The 18,114-nt window shown below is 35.2% G+C and overlaps 1 protein-coding gene across 17 annotated transcripts in view; it reads right to left on the reverse strand.

Annotated features, from left to right (window-relative positions):
* Positions 1 to 1,083: 1,083 nt before the first annotated feature.
* Positions 1,084 to 18,114, reverse strand: part of enc (encore) — a 292,147-nt gene continuing 275,116 nt past the window's right edge. For 13 of the 17 annotated variants that reach the window (XM_067117512.1, XM_067117479.1, XM_067117453.1 and 10 more), the window contains 3 exons: positions 4,634 to 4,807; positions 4,163 to 4,445; positions 1,084 to 4,000 (listed from right to left, as the gene is read on the reverse strand). In XM_067117512.1, the coding sequence (XP_066973613.1) occupies positions 3,714 to 4,000; positions 4,163 to 4,445; positions 4,634 to 4,807 (744 nt within the window). In that variant the 3' untranslated portion in view covers positions 1,084 to 3,713. The remainder of the gene's footprint in view (positions 4,001 to 4,162; positions 4,446 to 4,633; positions 4,808 to 18,114) is intronic. The other 4 variants (XM_067117593.1, XM_067117547.1, XM_067117571.1 and 1 more) reach the window with 1 other exon arrangement.

Genomic DNA, 18,114 nt, shown 5'->3' on the forward strand with positions numbered 1-18,114 from the left:
GTAGTTAAGATTAATCAAACTTATATTTCAGTACTGTATACCATTTTTTGCTAATTATTGCATTCTTTTAAATTTCATGAATCAGTTTAAAAATAGCATATAAGATACTCTACTAAGAAACTCAAATGCAGTGGAAAACCTATGAATAATACTGTAACGCCATAATCTACCATCTAGTCCTGTTAAGGATCCTATGACACATAAATGTACTGAAACTGAAAACACCACAAGAGTTCTCTTTGGACCCTTCTGCAGATTATTATTATTACTGTTATTGTTATTATTATTATTATTATTATTATTATTATTATTATTATGATATCACTGGGGAAAACAGACCCAGATTAAGACTGAACAATCTGGACAACCTGTGCCCATTTCATTTCATCTTGAATATTTGTGTACAATTGAATCTAATTCCGTTTTAGCAGAGTGAACCGAATGAACTCATTCAAAATGTCCATGATTAAAACTTGACGTACTGCCTTATTTATCATATACTGGCAACAAAAGGCAAAGAAGCCACCACTGATGGTGGAGGGTAATTGATGGAAGAAGATCAGTATCTGAATGTGGTGTAAAAACAAGCACAATATGATTATGAAGGCCCCTCGCCGAAATTGGTCAAGGCAAGTCTGTATTAAAATCAGTCATAACAGTTAGTTCTGAAGGTAATAGTCTAGCTAGTTAGGTCTTTTGAGAAAAATCTACCAGAATTTGTTTCATTTTTAAAAGCAAATAGGAAACCCAAGCAAATGAAGGCTTTCAAGATGATTAGTACTATAATGAATGAAGTAACAACGTTCTAAGAGTAATAAATGAACATCAAAAATCGCTTACATTGATTGGTGTTCGTTCTCAAGCCTTGGTACTGTCCTACAAAGTCATGAAAGATCCACAAAGAAGTTCTATTAGTTCAGATTACCCAGACGCTCATGTCTACTGTACAGAGCCATAGTCTGTAAAATTTACTTTTGTCGCATAGTATCAGCAAAGCTAATACAGTTATGTTCACAGAATAATTTTATTTTTAGTAAAAGAAGTTCCATAAACAGACTGAACAACTCACTACTAGAAAAAGAATACAATTGATTATGCCTTTAATACAGATGGAATTTGATTGTAACAAATATGTGGACAGAATATGTTGATGAATGTCATTTACTTCAATAAAGGAGTACATTACATATTTCTTTCCAATGTATCTTTGAGTTTGGTTAACAAAGTAATCATACATGACTAGGGCATGAGATCATTGGGATATGAGTACCTGACTACCAAGGATATGGCAAAATGCATGATGAGATTTCTTATCCTAAGAGGAAAAACAATATGACATCAACAGAAACTGCTACTGTCTTGAGTATCAGTAATGAAAATAACTTGAAGTGGTTTTATTTGCTTTTTAGTTGCAAAAATTAGTATCTGCAAGACAATCCTTTTGCCTTATCAATTTTCTGTTATTCTACATTAATGGTACACGAAACATGTCACAGAAACTGCTCCTTGTCTTCAATAACATGGACATTAAAGAGAACATCAACAGAATGCACTAATGGTATTTCAAGACTGTGCTGAGTTATCAGAAACAAAATACAGTGAACATAATGCAATATGTTTATGTAATGATTATTAACTCGAAGGCAACGGCTATAAACATTTCTAATGTTTAGCACTACTTTCAATTCCCTGGATTTGAGATACTGGTAAAGTACTCAATATTTAAGTTAAAATAAATTACACAGTTTAAAAATGGAAATGGAATAGTAGTGGCAACTAAGGTTTAAGAGGTAAGAAAAGATTCTGATAAACCTGATAACAAAGCAACTGCAGTGAAACACCAGTATTTCTACAAAAGGCTAGTTGGAATTGAGCCAATTCACTAAGTTCATATCAAGAAAGTGCACAAAATAGGATGAATTTATTCAAAACAAAGACAGGGATATTAAGATATTTGGTAGAAAATGTAGATTTCAATTATAATGGGAAACATATGGTATTCTCAAGTCATGGTAATCCTTGGTGTTGGACATGAACTTTAATTGTTACTATTATTGTAACTGAGTATAGAAGAGCACTTCTGATGATTGAGTAGAGCAATCACAAACCCTTCTTCTATCTCCTTATTACAGTAAATTAACATCTTGTGCTCTGGTAGGAGGGAATGGATGGCAACCCAACTTTCCTTGTAGCTGACATCTACAGCTGTATATTTGGGCTGGAATTCTGTGAAACTTGCAGATGAGTCACATAAGCTGCCGAGTTATGCACTGACCTACAATGGGAGCTGGAAGCGAGGGAATTTTTTGTGGACGTTAAACTTTACTGACTAGTCAGTTTTAAATACTGAGGCACCATGTTGACGAATTAACCACAACAGAGATGGAGATTTACTTTCTCTGATTAATGAGTATTCATTTAGTATTCCGTACAATGATGAGCGATGCTCTTCTTCAGGACCAGCACCCTTACCATCAGTTTTAACTAGGCAGGTTAGTACTAGATCAATGACTATTAAAAGGAAACAGTAGGCAGATGTTCAATAGCTGTACAAAAATAGTGAATAATAAAGACTTCTGCATCATTAATACCTTCTTAAAAGTGAACAACAGATTGCAGAACCAGTAAAAAGAGATTCCTATGAGAACTACAAAATAGCAGTTTTAGTAGGTAGATAACTTGGACTTGTGTCAAATAGTTGCCAAGCTTGTATCCTTGACTTATAGCTGCAACTGAGGGATGCTTGTAAATCCTCAGAGTAGTTATTTTAGATAGACACCTGTTAATAAACTACTCTGAAAATTCAGTCACTCATAAAGCTTGTGAAATACTGTTTCTGAACACATTATACTGATTCTATGGATTTCATTTCAGCTTCAGATTACAGTCACTCATCTCCTTTACAAATTCTCTTCAGGGTCATCATAAGTTTTTTTTTCAGTGTATCAAATTCTGGCATACAGAAGGATAGCTTCACAAATAATAAGTAACTTCTAAGATATTTTTATGATAAAATAAAATGAAATTTCCTTTTCCCATATAACGTTGAGTATAAAATTTTTCATTGCTTTGATGAAACTTATGCTGTTATGTAAAGTATTATGCAACATCAGTAATTCTCTATTATTAACATTCATGTCATGAAGCCTAATCAAATGATCACATACTGCTAAACTTGCTGCTCTACTGCTATCTGAGATCAGTATTTTGTCTGCTGTAACTCTATTTTTTCCTACCTTTACTGATTATTGCTGATGCTGTTCTCTTTGACATAATAGATGAATATGAAAATTTAGAACATGTCCCAGTTTTATTTATACCCAGGTGTCCTTTAAACTGTAGGCTGTAATATACAAGATACTTGTAACTTTGTCAAAAATAAATATTTCTACTGCCATAGTCAGATATATACCTATTTTCACTTTGTATACAAAAGAAATCATATATGAATGTGTTATGAGGATTGTAAGTAATAAATATCCACCAAACTTATAATCCTCAACACTTATTTTTATAACATTTAACAGATTAATTTCAGAAATATATATAACTGAACAGACACTACATAAGGCTTTCTTCAACCATCACTGCAGCACCTATCTAGAGAGACAAGATATTTTGTGATAATTATCACATAATCAGACTTAAATTCTAAGGTTCCCATCATGAAAGCTTGAAATGGGATAAATGCTTCAAAGCATATCAGGAATTTTTCATTCGTTTGACTCTTGGCCTTCCACTGAGAGCTGAGGTGTCATAGTGTCTGCATTACGGACATAGGAAGTTCGTGACCGCTGTCTGCGCACTTTTGGCGGTCTTGCTAGGCTGATGGGGGCAAGGGGGGTTGGAGTGAAGGCATTAGGGTGTCTAGGCCGTGTGCCTGTTAATATTAGAGGAGTAGCTCTCATATGGCCTGGTGCACCACCACCAGGTAAGGTACCACCACCCATACCACCTGTGTTGGGAAGCCCGCTTGTACCCCCAAATATCCGCATATCACCTTAAAGAGGAGATACAGCTTAATAGTTTGACCACAGTAATTCTCTTTCAGATTATCTCTATTATTTCAAATTTATTATGAATTGGAAGTCAAGTATGTAATGCTAAAAAATCTATGAACACACTCAATAATTATAGAAAACACACACACAAGAACACTAACTTTGCATGATGGAGTACGGTCTAGTGAGGAGTTGAGTTGCTGGAACCCCAGGCACACCACCCACATTTTGGGTCATGGTTATTATTCTTTTCTCTTCCTTGCCACTGCTTGACTGGTCTGGAATAGGTGCTGGCATGAGAGTATGCATGGCAGGTCCTATATATGGCTTGGCAAAAACAGGAGGGTGTGGTGTGACACTCCCTGGAGGACCTGTTGGTGGTGCTGCACCTGCACCATATTGTAGCATTGGTTGCGGAGGTGGTGTTCCAGCAGACCCCATCATCTGTCACCAAAATGTTGGCCTACATTAATCATTTTAACTGAAACCATGCCTACAGGAGAAGATATAGTAATTACATTTCATACAGTGTAGGACAAGTTGCCAAAAACTAGCATGCCGTATAAATAATCCACTAGTAGAGCTACTGATCATATCCATCTGCAAGTCCACATGCACAAGGTGCTACCCACCTGTACAGAAGGCCTAAAGAAGGTTGTGAAGAGCTGGGGAGGGGCGTGGGATGTGGGGGTGGGGGGTTGCTGGGGGGGGACCATTGCCATATATTGCCCCCCTATGCCTCCAGCAGGGGCTACCCCAGCCCCCCCACTGCCGCCACTCACATACCCTAGACTCATACTCATGCCCTACAAAGAACCAGAAATCACCACATCACCAAAAGATTTGGTAAAATAAACTACAGCTCTTATCCAAGCTCAATTTTGCAGTAATCAGCCGACCAACTACTGACAGTCTCATAATTCTTAAATTTTTCCAGCTGATATAGAGCTTTAGGCATGTATCAGTTAAATGCAATGTAATTCACTAATAGAAAACAGTGTTCACTATCTTGACAGCATGGAAAAATAAAATTTTAAGAGACTTGAAAATTTGGTAGCACTACTCACAGATACAGTCAAACTAATAATGTAAGATGAAAGCTACGAAATACAGTTGTTAATTAAAGCATATGTACAGTGAAATATTAATAAAATACATCTATATGATACAACAGTGTGTGAAAGGAAAATACCATAACTCAAACATAAATCATTCAGAAGTCTAAGTTACTACTGCAGGTGCAAGTACTTCAATGGCTGGCAACATTTACAAACAAGAAGCATGCAACACTGTTACTATTACAGTACTGTACTAAGTAATGGAAGACTTATATGTACAAAAGAAAGAAGTAGAAGACTAATACAGTATACTGTGTTTAGCAATGTTCTATCGCAGGTAAGCCAAATAAAAAGAAGAGTAAAAAATCTGCTGTTGACAGAACTGGAATCTGGTAGTCTTGCTCCTGCCTTAATAACTGATATCTTTCCTAAGTTATATATCCACTCTCAGCCACTAGTATTACTGTACTTTATCAAGCTCATTTTGTTATAAAAATATGGTACAACAATAAAAATCAAGAATGCTGATTATACCATAATATGAAATATGCAGTTGGCATCTACTGTCTTTTGGGATCAAGATAGTACTGTACGTATATTCTCTCTGGTGCACTGACAGGTATTTCAACAAACTGGCCATGCTATTTAATTATACCGCTACAGTAAATGGCATTTTGTAATGGTTTGGTTCTCCTACAGAATTTTGCAATGCCAGCATCCTGATATGTGAAAACATGATATTACAAAAAAAAAAAAAAGACACTGTCTGCTTCTCTCTCTCTCTCTCTTTCTATCCCTGCCCACTCCTTTTTATCAATTTCCCCTTAAAAATTATGAGTACAATACAAACTGTGAATGTTTTATTATTCATTCTCACTTAGTAATGCTCTTGGGCTGGTATTATGCTGAAGAGTCATTTAAAGATTAGTAAAAGTAAAGCAAATCTATCAGGGAGAAGCAGAAGAAAAAGCATGTTATAGATAATAGATAAATTGCCATTCAGGTGTGCACTTGAAATGACATGGCTAAAAATTGAAAAAGCTCTACTCTTGAGTATCCCCAGAAGATTCCTTGATCTCCAGAATTTCCTAATGCCTCACTTGGTTTCAAGAAAATACAATAAGCATCCCAAAATACCACTTAAACTTGATGATGGAAGGTTTCAGTGCCATACCATAACACTAATCTTTGTGTCTCTCCTTGTAAAAAAGAATTATTATTACAAGTCAAGGGATGATTGTATGTTAAAATTTTACTTACAGATTTTGTACATGACCTTGGATTAACCTAGTTGGAATTTCATGTTAAGCTTGCTTCCTGTGGCTGCTATTCATGCCAGGGTAACATACTTTCATTTTGGGTCTTCACAAATTATACTTGGGACCCAACCAAGTACTAGTGCTTTGTATGATCCCATCCCAGCGTGGTGAAGAGTTCAAGTTGCTAACATTATATATTTAGCCTTGCTTACTTGAACATATTGTATTGTATTACTACAACTCATCTTTCAGCATTTTCATTTAAACTTTTTTGTTGCTTAATATAATTCAGTGTGCCTCCATCCAAGCAGTTCCACTGATAAGATTGTGTTAACAGTATGCCTCAGTTACTAAAGTTTCCTTTAGTCCGTACAGATACTATTGTACCAAATTTTCCTCTCTTATGTCCCTGGGGCCATCAGGAAAAACAAGTACCAGTAAAATGTAAGCTAAATTTCTGTAGATTTCCATTGGTGAAGTATTGTGAAAGTAGCTAACCTAAGCACAATTATAATGAGGCTGTTGTAGCATTCTTTGTACATAAAAGGTCTCAGAAGGCCTTGCTCTGATTCATACACACAAGCCTAGATAGTAAACAGTGCGACTACATTGCATACATTAAATAATATGTAAGTTTTTATTCAGAGCTATATTTTGTTTGTGTACCATTTAGCATTTCCTGGTGACCCTAATTCTGTAGAAATTAGGATGGTTTTATTGGTATTCTCTTGTAATTGTACCTTTTGTACGCAGAAACTGTCACTTAGCTTTTTTCTTACATACTTATCACATTAGTTTATTATTTTTCCATATTTTTCATGTGATGCATTTGATATCTTGACTTTGTACAGATGACATTAGTTAAATACAAATATGAGTTTTCCAATACAAAATCTTCACTTGATTAATTTTGTGCATTCTTGTTTAAAAGATAACTCTAGCACAATAGGTTAGATATGAGTTTTAATTTCATGTTCAGTTCAAGTATATGGTAATTATGGAAAATGCAGCCATTTATTACATCAGTGGAACTTAAGTCCAAATGCTCACCAACCATCTATGTTTAACATTCCATTTAATCTCTGCAACATTTACACAAATTTCAAACAAGTTACAGTGTGACTAAATGATACAGATGTAATACATTTAAAGAAATATCAATCTCGAGACATTTGAGTGACGCTTTTAATTCAGCTGTCTTAATCTCAGACTATTTGATTCATATGACATTTTGATGAAGTATAACACAAACATCCGTTTCAAAGCATTTAATTCTGTTAAGCCTCTAAACTCTAACTGAAGTGAAAAATCAAGAATTTGCAAGCACAAAAACATTAATGCTAAGCAAAATAAAGACTTTTCATATGCAAAACATATTCCATGTGATGTTACTCCTACAGTGTCTCTGAAAATGTAAGCTTTGTAAGGGGTTTGCAATTTCTGATTTACTGTATACAAATTTACATATGAATACAGAAGATAAGTTCAAATTTAATCAGATTTCAACAGCATTTTCCCTAACTGCATAGAACAGTGGCCAGCTATTCACTAATTACCTAAAGTGCTTACCATCCGATCACATACAGTACTGTGTTACCAGGACGTAATAAGTGAATTGTATAATTTAAAAAACTCTGCTTGCTGTGGATCAGGACTAAATCCGAGAAGTCTGTACAACAAATAACTACTCTAATACATCTATTAATAAGGATATGGGTACTAATAATATATCTAGGATAATTAAGTTATAAGTAAACAGTATTAATGTCATAAAGCACAATTATACAAGCCACAGAATCTTCAACTTTGCAAGCATTTACTAAAGAGTAATTGAAATCTCGAGGTAAAAAAATAATTACACCCAATGAAAAAGTTTTCATCAACTGGCCTAGCAGGAAAAAATTGTTTTTATCACTCCATGCAAATACGGTGAAGCTGGCAATTGTACAAAACCTTTTTATCAAGTGTTTATTTCCTTTAAGTACTATAATTGTTTACCTATTTTGCTGAAATTACTACACACAACAACATCTGCGGGAACAGATTTGTCAGAAGACATTTGTCATACAAATGCTTTTATCACGCTTCAATTTCATTGTTACTGCAGTAAATCTCTGGGAAATTTGGAGTGTCTAGTTTTTTCAGTCTTTAAGAGGTGAAAGTACATACAGTAGAAAGAATGAAAAAAAACAAATAACTTGCCTTAACTTCTATCGGTTTTGAGCAAGATTCTGCATACTGTATGCAGTATAGTAATACCTTACCCTATGGCGTTGATTCATTCCTCATGCCTTGGCCACCACAGTGTGGACAGTACTCAGGCATCTTAAAGCATCCCTTGGGCCCTGACCTACATTAATTCTGTCTTTTACTATTCATTTATTCCCTTTTGTTTCTTCCTGCATAGCCATCCAACTTCTTTTCCGTGACAGTAATTCCTCAGTTATCCGGATCACCATTATCTGACACTCAGAGTTACCTGACACATACAGACCAGGGACCAAGGCCCCAAAGATATATGGTAAATGTAAATTTTAAAAAAATTTTTAAAAACCACTCTCTGATGGTTGGCGATGCTGTGTGGCTTCAAGAAAATGTTGGTAACACTGCTGCCACTCAAACAGACTGAGAAATGGTCTTTGGGTCGGGGAGGCCTCAAGAAGTTTTAGAGGTTTAGGAGGTGGGGGGTTGGATGGCTGGGCACTAAGGGAGAGGAGGGGCAGTAAGGCTATAAAGGGTTGTTTTGGAAGAAGGGTGGAGAGAGAGAGAGAACTGAAGTATGTTTACATCGAAGCTCAAGTACAGTAACACACACTCCTTTACTTTTTTATATCTATTTTATGTTACAGTATTTGCATTTATATTTTTACTGTATTTTCTTATTTTTTATTTTTACAAACCAAAAAATAAATGCAATCGTTTGTGGACGGTACGTACATATGCACGCACTCGTTCGATGGCGCCGGTTAACTTGCTACAGCCTGTTTGGTTTGGTCTTGCCTACAAATGAAATTCGCATTTTAAATATTTTTAGGGTGGTTAGAGATGAAATATCAAGTGATAAAATATTCTCTTGTGTATTGTTATGATTTGTGTCATATTCATACTTAGATTCAACGAAACTTGTAATGAAATACAGTACACTAAATCAAATAAAGCAAAATAAATGGCAACATGTGATACAGTAATGCACTAAGGAACAAACTCACAAACACACAGAGTGAAAGAAGTAGAGGGAAAGGGTTAGCTTTCATGATTGCTATTGGCTCAAATGCTTGACGTCACTCGACACATCATGAAGTGTCACATTGTTTATCACTTGTTATTTAGCTGAAATGGATACTCCATCAATTTAAGAGCGTATGGTAGAAGATGCGTGGGTGGACAGGCTTTCTCTCTATTGGTGGGTACGTATACGTCGTAGTTTTTCATTTTTAATGGCTGATACACATAGCTTCATAAACATATCTTATGTTATGCTAATTGGCTACATCCAGAAAGTGCCAGTGACTCAGTAACAAAGACTGTTTTCCCCTCTTTGTGCTTGACCAGTCATTTGTCTGAACTGTTCTCAAGTAGACTGCGTTTGCTATGCTGAGCACGTGGCTTTCTTAGCAGTGCTTACCGAACTATGTGTCTCATATGAGTGAAAAAGAAGGGGCAGCTTATTCTGTTTTTAAGTGTATATGGAGTTTTTGTTACAAACATGGGAATATAAGGTAGATAATTACTTTTTGCATAAAGTTTTCATTTTAAAGTGTGATGGTTGTTGTTTATAGGAATATTAACCCTTAACCCTTAAGGGACAGGCTAAATATATATCTCAAACACACCCCCAGACCGGGCAAACTTTAAAGTTGGACAATTTAGGAAAAAACACTTCAATGGAAAGAGGAAGATATGCAAATGCACATGGTGTAAGAAAAAAAACCTAAAAAAATTTTCTGTACCTTCCACGGGAAGTTGAAAGTGAATATTAACAACCCTGTGTGGGGCCTTTTTTTAAAGACACTCATAAAAATATGCTAATTTTACAAAGTTATTCATACTTTTGAGCAAGTATTCCTTTGAGGTAACCTAGCAACTCATCCACTGTCCATTTAAGCAATTGGAAACCATATGGTCAGTCAGTTTTACACCTGTCAATTGTCTTCATTTACACTAACAGCAACATATGTTTTATCATTTAAAGAAAGGCAATAGATACCAAAATGTTAGCATTATTCATACTGGTACACAACTTCCTCTGCTCTGAAAAGTCACCACTTTCCCTGGTTCCAGGTTTTCTGAATCCCTTACGATTTTACTTAGCTTAATCTGAACTTAGTCCAACTAAGGGTTTCAGTTTTCTTTCATTTGTTTTTCATGCAAGCTAATAGCTTTCATGAACTTTTTATCAAAATTTTGGCAGCAGATACGAACTCTAATGTACGATCCTCACACAACTGTCAGTTACTTCCCCACATTATTTTTGCAGTTCTTGGGGTTTTCACTGACAAAAAAATGTAATTCATCATAAAGGTATTTTCTGAGAAGTTTCAGAATTTATCCTTGACTATAGACCTATTTAAAGTAACTTTGTATCGACGAGGGCTTCAACACTGTTTATACCAAGGTAACAAGTTTCAAATTGTAGGCTATAGTATGTGGTATGTCAAAAAGAATATACGCAATTTATCAAGTTATTTCTGGACTAGTATTTAATGGAAAGAATGCATAAATTTGTCTGTGAATGGATTACCATGCAAAAATAAGTAAACAAAAGGAACAACTTCCTTTGTTTCTAAAATTATATCAATTTTTACAGAGTAAAAAATCAGTCAGATATTAGAGCTACTACTAGAACATGCTAATAATTTTGAAATCAGTGCAGTACGTATTCCTGTAAAATGCTCATTAACATCAGTCTACAGCACTGAAAGTCTACAACAGCCAATTTTTAGGATTACTAGCCCATTTTACTCACACTTTTACAAATATTACAAAAAAATACACATTCAACAATTAAAACAACCTACTGCATGCAAAGCACCTCAGTTTAATCTTTATTCGTGATTTAATCTTATCCTGTTTTTGATCAAGTTAAAGTAATTATATCCTCAGCACTCACTGTTCATCAGATGTTATGTTGTGAAAATTCATTATGTAGCTAAATCTATCACCATTATAGTACTAGTCATTAATTGGGTGGCTATATTTGTTTTATTGTTTACATGATAGAGTTGTAATTACAAAACACCATACACAGTGTTATTTATTAACCTTATGATAAACACACTGAGGGCAAATGTTAAAACACTTGTGTGAGTCATGCCAGAGTACAGTAGACACAAGGTGGGAGGAGATTCTTTCTTGTATTAAGCTTCAACAATAAGAGTTCAGATCAAATTAAATCCTTAACATAAAATGCTTATTATATGCTGCAGATGAAAAATATATAATTACCAGTAATTTTTATGTACATAGCCACTACTTATTCCATTTCCTGAACACAAAATCATGCCAGACTCGTCAGATTCTTAAATATTCAAGAAAATGATGGTCAAGTGGTAGTATTGTGCCTGTGTGGGAAGATCCCTGGGCCTCAAGCCTCTCAGTGTCAGTATTTGCTCATTCAACCTATGAGCTATGAGAAATAGCAGAGGTAGGAGGCAGGCAATAGCATTTTAAATAATATGTTTGTATGGAAAAATGCATTTCATTGTACAAAAATCACATTTCTTTTGCAACAGACTTATTATTAATAATTGGTTCAAATCACAATTCAGGTTGGAAGAATCAAACTACCTAAAACCTCTGATTGGCTCCCCAAGACCAGCCTTGTGAGTCAGCACTTGTGCATCCCACCCATTAGATGTGGGAAATAGTAGAGATCGGAGGCAGGAACTAGCATTCTAAGTAGTGTTTTTGTATGAAAAAATGGAACTTTTCATATAGTTCACATTTGTTTTGCAACAAACCTATCGTAATCATTTCAAATCACAATTTAGGTTGGAACCATCATATTACCTAAAACACCTGATTGGCTCCCTAAACCTGCAGGATGAGCTTATAAGCTCCCGCAGTCAATTCTTAGGATTTGAAACTGTCTTTACAGGCATACTGGGAGTTGTGTTCTGACAGAGAATCTGATATAAAAGAGTAACTCTATGAGAAGATTGTATTCTGAATAATCTGAGTTACAATGACCAGTTTCTGCTTTGGACTCATAAAAAAAATAAAGTTAAGTATACCTTAGTTTTACCAGACCACTGAGCTGATTTACAGCTCTCCTAGGGCTGGCCCAAAGGATTAGACTTATTTTATGTGGCCAAGAACCAATTGGTTACTTAGCAACGGGACCTACAGCTTATTGTGGAATCCGAAAAACAATATAGCGAGAAATGAATTTCTATCACCAGAAATAAATTCCTCTAACTCTTCATCAGCCGGCCGGGGAATCGAACTCCGGCCTAGTGAGTGCCAGTCCGCAGCTCTACCGACTCACCCAACGAAGAGCTTTTGGACTCATCAAGGAATGTTACAATAAGGTTCTCCTGGGAGCAACTGCCTTGGCATAGGACAGCACTTATCAATTACTTAATATAAATACCACGGTAGAAACTTATGAGTCTGTGTAGTATAGAATGCCATAATGGATAACTGAATGGATGGATAAGATGAGGCAGACAATCTATAGAGAGAGGAACCTTACTCAAAGTAAGAACCACCTGTGCCACTGCTACTACAGAGCCCAACAAGTACAAGTAATTTTCAAATATTGTTTTTAAAAAGTAGAGATATTAAGAGATCTTTGATTTTTTGGACAAGCACTGTAACTACTGTAGTGCTGTTTTTTCACTAGTCAAAATTTCATATGCTATCAAAAATAACTTGTACGACCCAAGGCAGTAAACAATTTCTAATTTCTTGCTTCCTCTTTCATCCATTGGACATGAAAAGTCAGGATGTACCTCCCCTGAGTCCTTTGTTTCTCCAAAGGTACAGGACTTAAAATTTGGCAAAGGGTACAGAGGCTTATTCCTGGCAGTCTGGGATTCTTGTATATAACAGATTCTGCTATAGGGGGATAAATATTTTGACTAATAATCCTTGGTAAGTACAGTATTACTTTCCCCTGAGGAATATGCAGCTATTTCAGCTCCTTGAAGTTGTAAAACTGACATAACTACCTCAGTATTACTGAAGAGTCTGTCAAGTCTACTGCATTTCTAGCCTATGAAATTGCAGACCTGTGCAATTCTATGGATGAGACAATTCCTCTGCCATCTCAGAAAAGGAAGAAAGTCAGCTAACTCTGGAATAGTGGTACCAAATGAATGAATGCTGCTTCACAGCACCAACCACAGAACAAGATCCACTTTGCCTGCCAGAGGTTGAGGGTAAATGTTTTGCAAATTTTGAAGACAGCATCAGCTGCCTTTGACAAAAAGAATCTGCCAGATAACCTCCATGAATTAAGAATTAGTATTTCTACATTCTTTTGGAATCTGAGGAGCGTGGTTTGCGCAGGAGCTTCTCTCAAAAGAAGTATCCAAGGTGCGACTATCATGCTACTCTATAAAATAAAGTTTAAAATGATCTGTCAATATATTCTATAAAAAGGCATGTTATTAAGGAGAGCAAAACAGATAATAAATGTAACACAACTGGTGTTAGCATTTAATTCTACTTATTACTTGAAATAAAAACAAATATATTGAGTATAAATTGCCATAAAATTCAGTATTCCCTTGATTATCTGCAATAATACATCCAAGGCCCTTGCAGATACTGGAAATTTGTGGATACGATAAAAAAAAACTATGGATGTAAAACTGCAATTTTGTAAACTTTTTTCCCTATTTTTTCCCTATTTTGTCACTATACAGTACTATGCATGGTGATGAACAACACAGAATACTGTGCACAAAATAAAAACCAAACTATGCAGTATACTGTAAATAAAATGTAAAAAAAAATTTAGCATTGAAATTTCTCTTTTGCATTTGAGCAATACCGAAACTGCTTATAGAAAATCTCTATTTTTATAAAGGATAACCCGAAGGGAGGAAGTGAAAGGCATGCAAATGCACAGGAGTGTAATGCATGCATGTACATATACACATGTACACATAAATGTATTTATACACATGTACACATACATGTATTTATACACAAGCTGATTTTAATGTCAAATAAAAAACTACCATATTGCATTTTGGTTCTTACACATTAAAACTCTAGTCAACTTTTCAGTCAAATCTGTCTGTTCACAGGGCTTATTAGAGATGTGTGACACCAGTATTGTTATTTATTTTGTACAGCACACAAAAATGTAAGAAATCTTTACACCACCTGAAACACATTGTAAGCTACTAGAGCTTAGGCTGTTGTATTATAAGCTACTAGAGCTTAGGCTGTTGCATATCACTGGTTGAAATTTTGGTCATTATATAATGCACTATATTTCTGATTAATTAAATTCAAATAATTGAGATTATTTTTATCATGCACTGTGTAATTAAATTTACATTGAAAAGTTCATTTTATGTATATTGCACTAATATAAGCATTCTTATTAATGACACTGTTTACTACCTCTATCATGTTGTGCATGATTATAAGTTAATATCCCTTAATAGAATGTGATCTCTATACTGTAATTATGTTTATCAGTAAACATTGCATAACATGTTTACCCAAGGTTTCAAACAGTTATAAGCAACTGTTTAAGTTGTAGATAGTGATGTGTTTTGAATGAGTAACGATTTGTGAATTTTTGTTTGTCATACCATATAAATAACAGAGAATGGCCGAGAGAGAGAGAGAAAGGCAAGCAAATGTGTACTGTAGTTTACCTCAACGTGGTGCATACGTGTATGTGTATAGATGTGCACACGTATGCCCAGACTGAAACACTGATGGGTATGAAAAGTTTGGATGCAACATAGATGGGCCATTTGTACCCGTGTTACTTTATAATCTATTGAAGTTTTTCAGTTCTCTGGTATGTCAACTTCAGAAAAGCTTATTTAATGTTAAAATCAATGAAATTGAAAAATAAAGTATTTTTAAAAACAAATGAGGTGAAAAAAGTCACGATAATCAGTATGCCGAGACAGTCAGATGTGGCAGTACACCAACCAAAACAAAACAATTAACTTGAGAATCTAGTTATTTTATTTCCAGTTTTCAACATTTTGTTTGTCAAAGGTGGGAAAATACTGTACATTAATTTATACTGTATTTAGCCTATAAATTTGTTTCATTTTTTTGCAAATTTAATCACTTGTTAATTCAGTGTCACCGTTGGAGTTATTCATCAGAGGTTGGGGAGGTGGAAGGGGGTGAGAGGGGGGAAGGTACTAAGTAGTGGAGGGGCTTAATCTATACACACACACACACACACACACATGCAAACAGCCAATGAGATAATGAAACTTCTATGACTTAATCATGACGAATCTCTATCAGCCACTAAAAGGTGATAAAGTGACATGTTGTGACATTTCATAAGGTGTTGCTTTTAAGCTAATAATAGTCACAAAAGCTCCCAAGCAGATGAGGGCCAGCCCAGCCCTCACCACTCAGCTCTCCTGGCCCTCCCACCCCAAACCCATTTACCCCAGCCTACCCGCCTAGTCACTTAAATGTGATAAAAAAATGACGTAATGATGTTTTACATGACGCATTTGCTTTCAAGTCAATAACAAGTTGTGAAAGCTCCCAAGCAGATGAGGGGCCACCCAGCCCTCTCCCCTTAATGTGCTTACACTGGCCTCCCCCCATTATATCCCCTTCTCAGTGTGCTACATGACTATTAACAGTGTTGTGTTACCACTGCCTTTTTTCACCCGTACATTATTAACAAGCATGCAGAAGGCTTTTTATTAATTTTTATTCAATATGTATATATACTACATAATGTATTATATATATATATATATATATATATATATATATATATATATACACAGTATATATATATACAGTGAAACCCCCGTATTCGCGGGGGATGCGTCCCACACCCCCGTGTATAGCTAAAATCCGCGAATACTTAAAACCCCTCTAAAAACACTTAGAACTGCCCATTTTGATAGTCTAACACAAGAAAAACCCTGTAAAAATGCTTATACCTCAGTATTTTAAGTTTTATCACTAAAGTGTATTTATTCATGAAAATTATATGAAAATACAGTAATTAGTGAATATTTCTCAATGAAAAATAATGAATGGGCTTGCATTTTCCCGCAAATAATGGGTAGATATGTTCCATAAAGAAAATCGTAAATGCGTAAGTCCAATAATCGTGAGAACACAAATACGGGGTTTATTATATATATATATATATATATATATATATATATATATATATATATATATATATATATACAATATTGTATATTTTTGGGGAACTGCAGTGTTTGCAGATAATGTCATTGCAGATAGTGTGTATGCGGGTAATCAAGGGATTACTATTTAAAAATATCCGCTATACTTGGAATGTAAGCATGCCATACCTTATTACACTCATTATCTAATTATCCGCTACATACCATAAGTGAATACCAATCAAATATCATCATTATTATATATATATATATATATATATATATATATATATATATATATATATATATATATATATACATACAGGCAGTCCCTAGTTAACGGCGATCCAGTTTTTCGCTCATTTAGCAATGAAAATCGGCAATTTTCGGCGCAAAAAATCACCATTTCCGCTTATCGGCGCCGATGGTGGGTATTGGCATGATACATACCTAACAGAGGCGCTGATAATAAAAATTACGCTTTTTCATTTGATAAGCCCCAAAAATTGCCCAAAAAAGCGGCGAAAATCATCGATTTTCGGTTAGCAGCGATTTTCAGTTATCACACCCTCAGAACGGAACCCCCGCCGATAACTGGGGACTGCCTGTATATATATATCAGTAATCCTTCAATTATCCAGATTAATAGAGCCAAGGGCTCGTCAGATAATGGCAAGTAAAAAAATCTTGGAGCATTGAAGGGCAATTCCATACCCTTCTTCACCTAATCTTGTCAATACCACATTGCTGTAAACACTCTGTGCTTATAAACAACAACCATCACACTTTAAACTGAAAACTTTATGCAAAAGGGCAATTATCCACCTTTTTTCCCTATACAGGCAGTCCCAGAATGAAAGTGGTCTCAACATAAGTTGATCCGAACTTACGACGCTTTTCAAAAATATTCTTAAATTTTTGTCTCCAACTTAAGGCGAAAATCCGAAGTTAAAGCGACATTAGGCTGGGTACTAGTTTCTGAGCTCCCTCATGTAAATAAGTGTCATCATCCTTTCAGTGTGTAAGCCAACGACAGGATTAAAGGTAAGGCTTTCATCACTTTTTTTTTCATTTTTATAAACTTTTTTTAAAGTTAATACCTGACTTAAGTCGGATTCGACGTAAGTCGTGCCTCAGAAACAGATCTCCACCTTAACTCGGGGACTGCCTTATTTGCAACAAAATATACTGCATAAATAAACTTTGACATAAATGCAACCCCATCTTGGTCTCCCTCGTAAATGACACAGTTCAGTAAGCAGGTAGCCTATCTGTGTTTACCCACAGCCTATCATGGTTTTATGATCATTAACATATTTTTCTACAGCATCTTCTTGTCAGGTGTTACCATATTTTATTACCATACACGAGACACAAAATGTGTGTGTGAACTATTGACCAAGGCTAGGTGTTATAATCACAGTGTCCATTTGCATAAGTCACTTAGGCTCTTACAAGCGTATTTCAGATAAAGGTAATGGTA

Source organism: Macrobrachium rosenbergii, chromosome 2, assembly GCF_040412425.1.
Source record: "Macrobrachium rosenbergii isolate ZJJX-2024 chromosome 2, ASM4041242v1, whole genome shotgun sequence".
In the NCBI taxonomy this organism is placed as follows: domain Eukaryota; kingdom Metazoa; phylum Arthropoda; class Malacostraca; order Decapoda; family Palaemonidae; genus Macrobrachium; species Macrobrachium rosenbergii.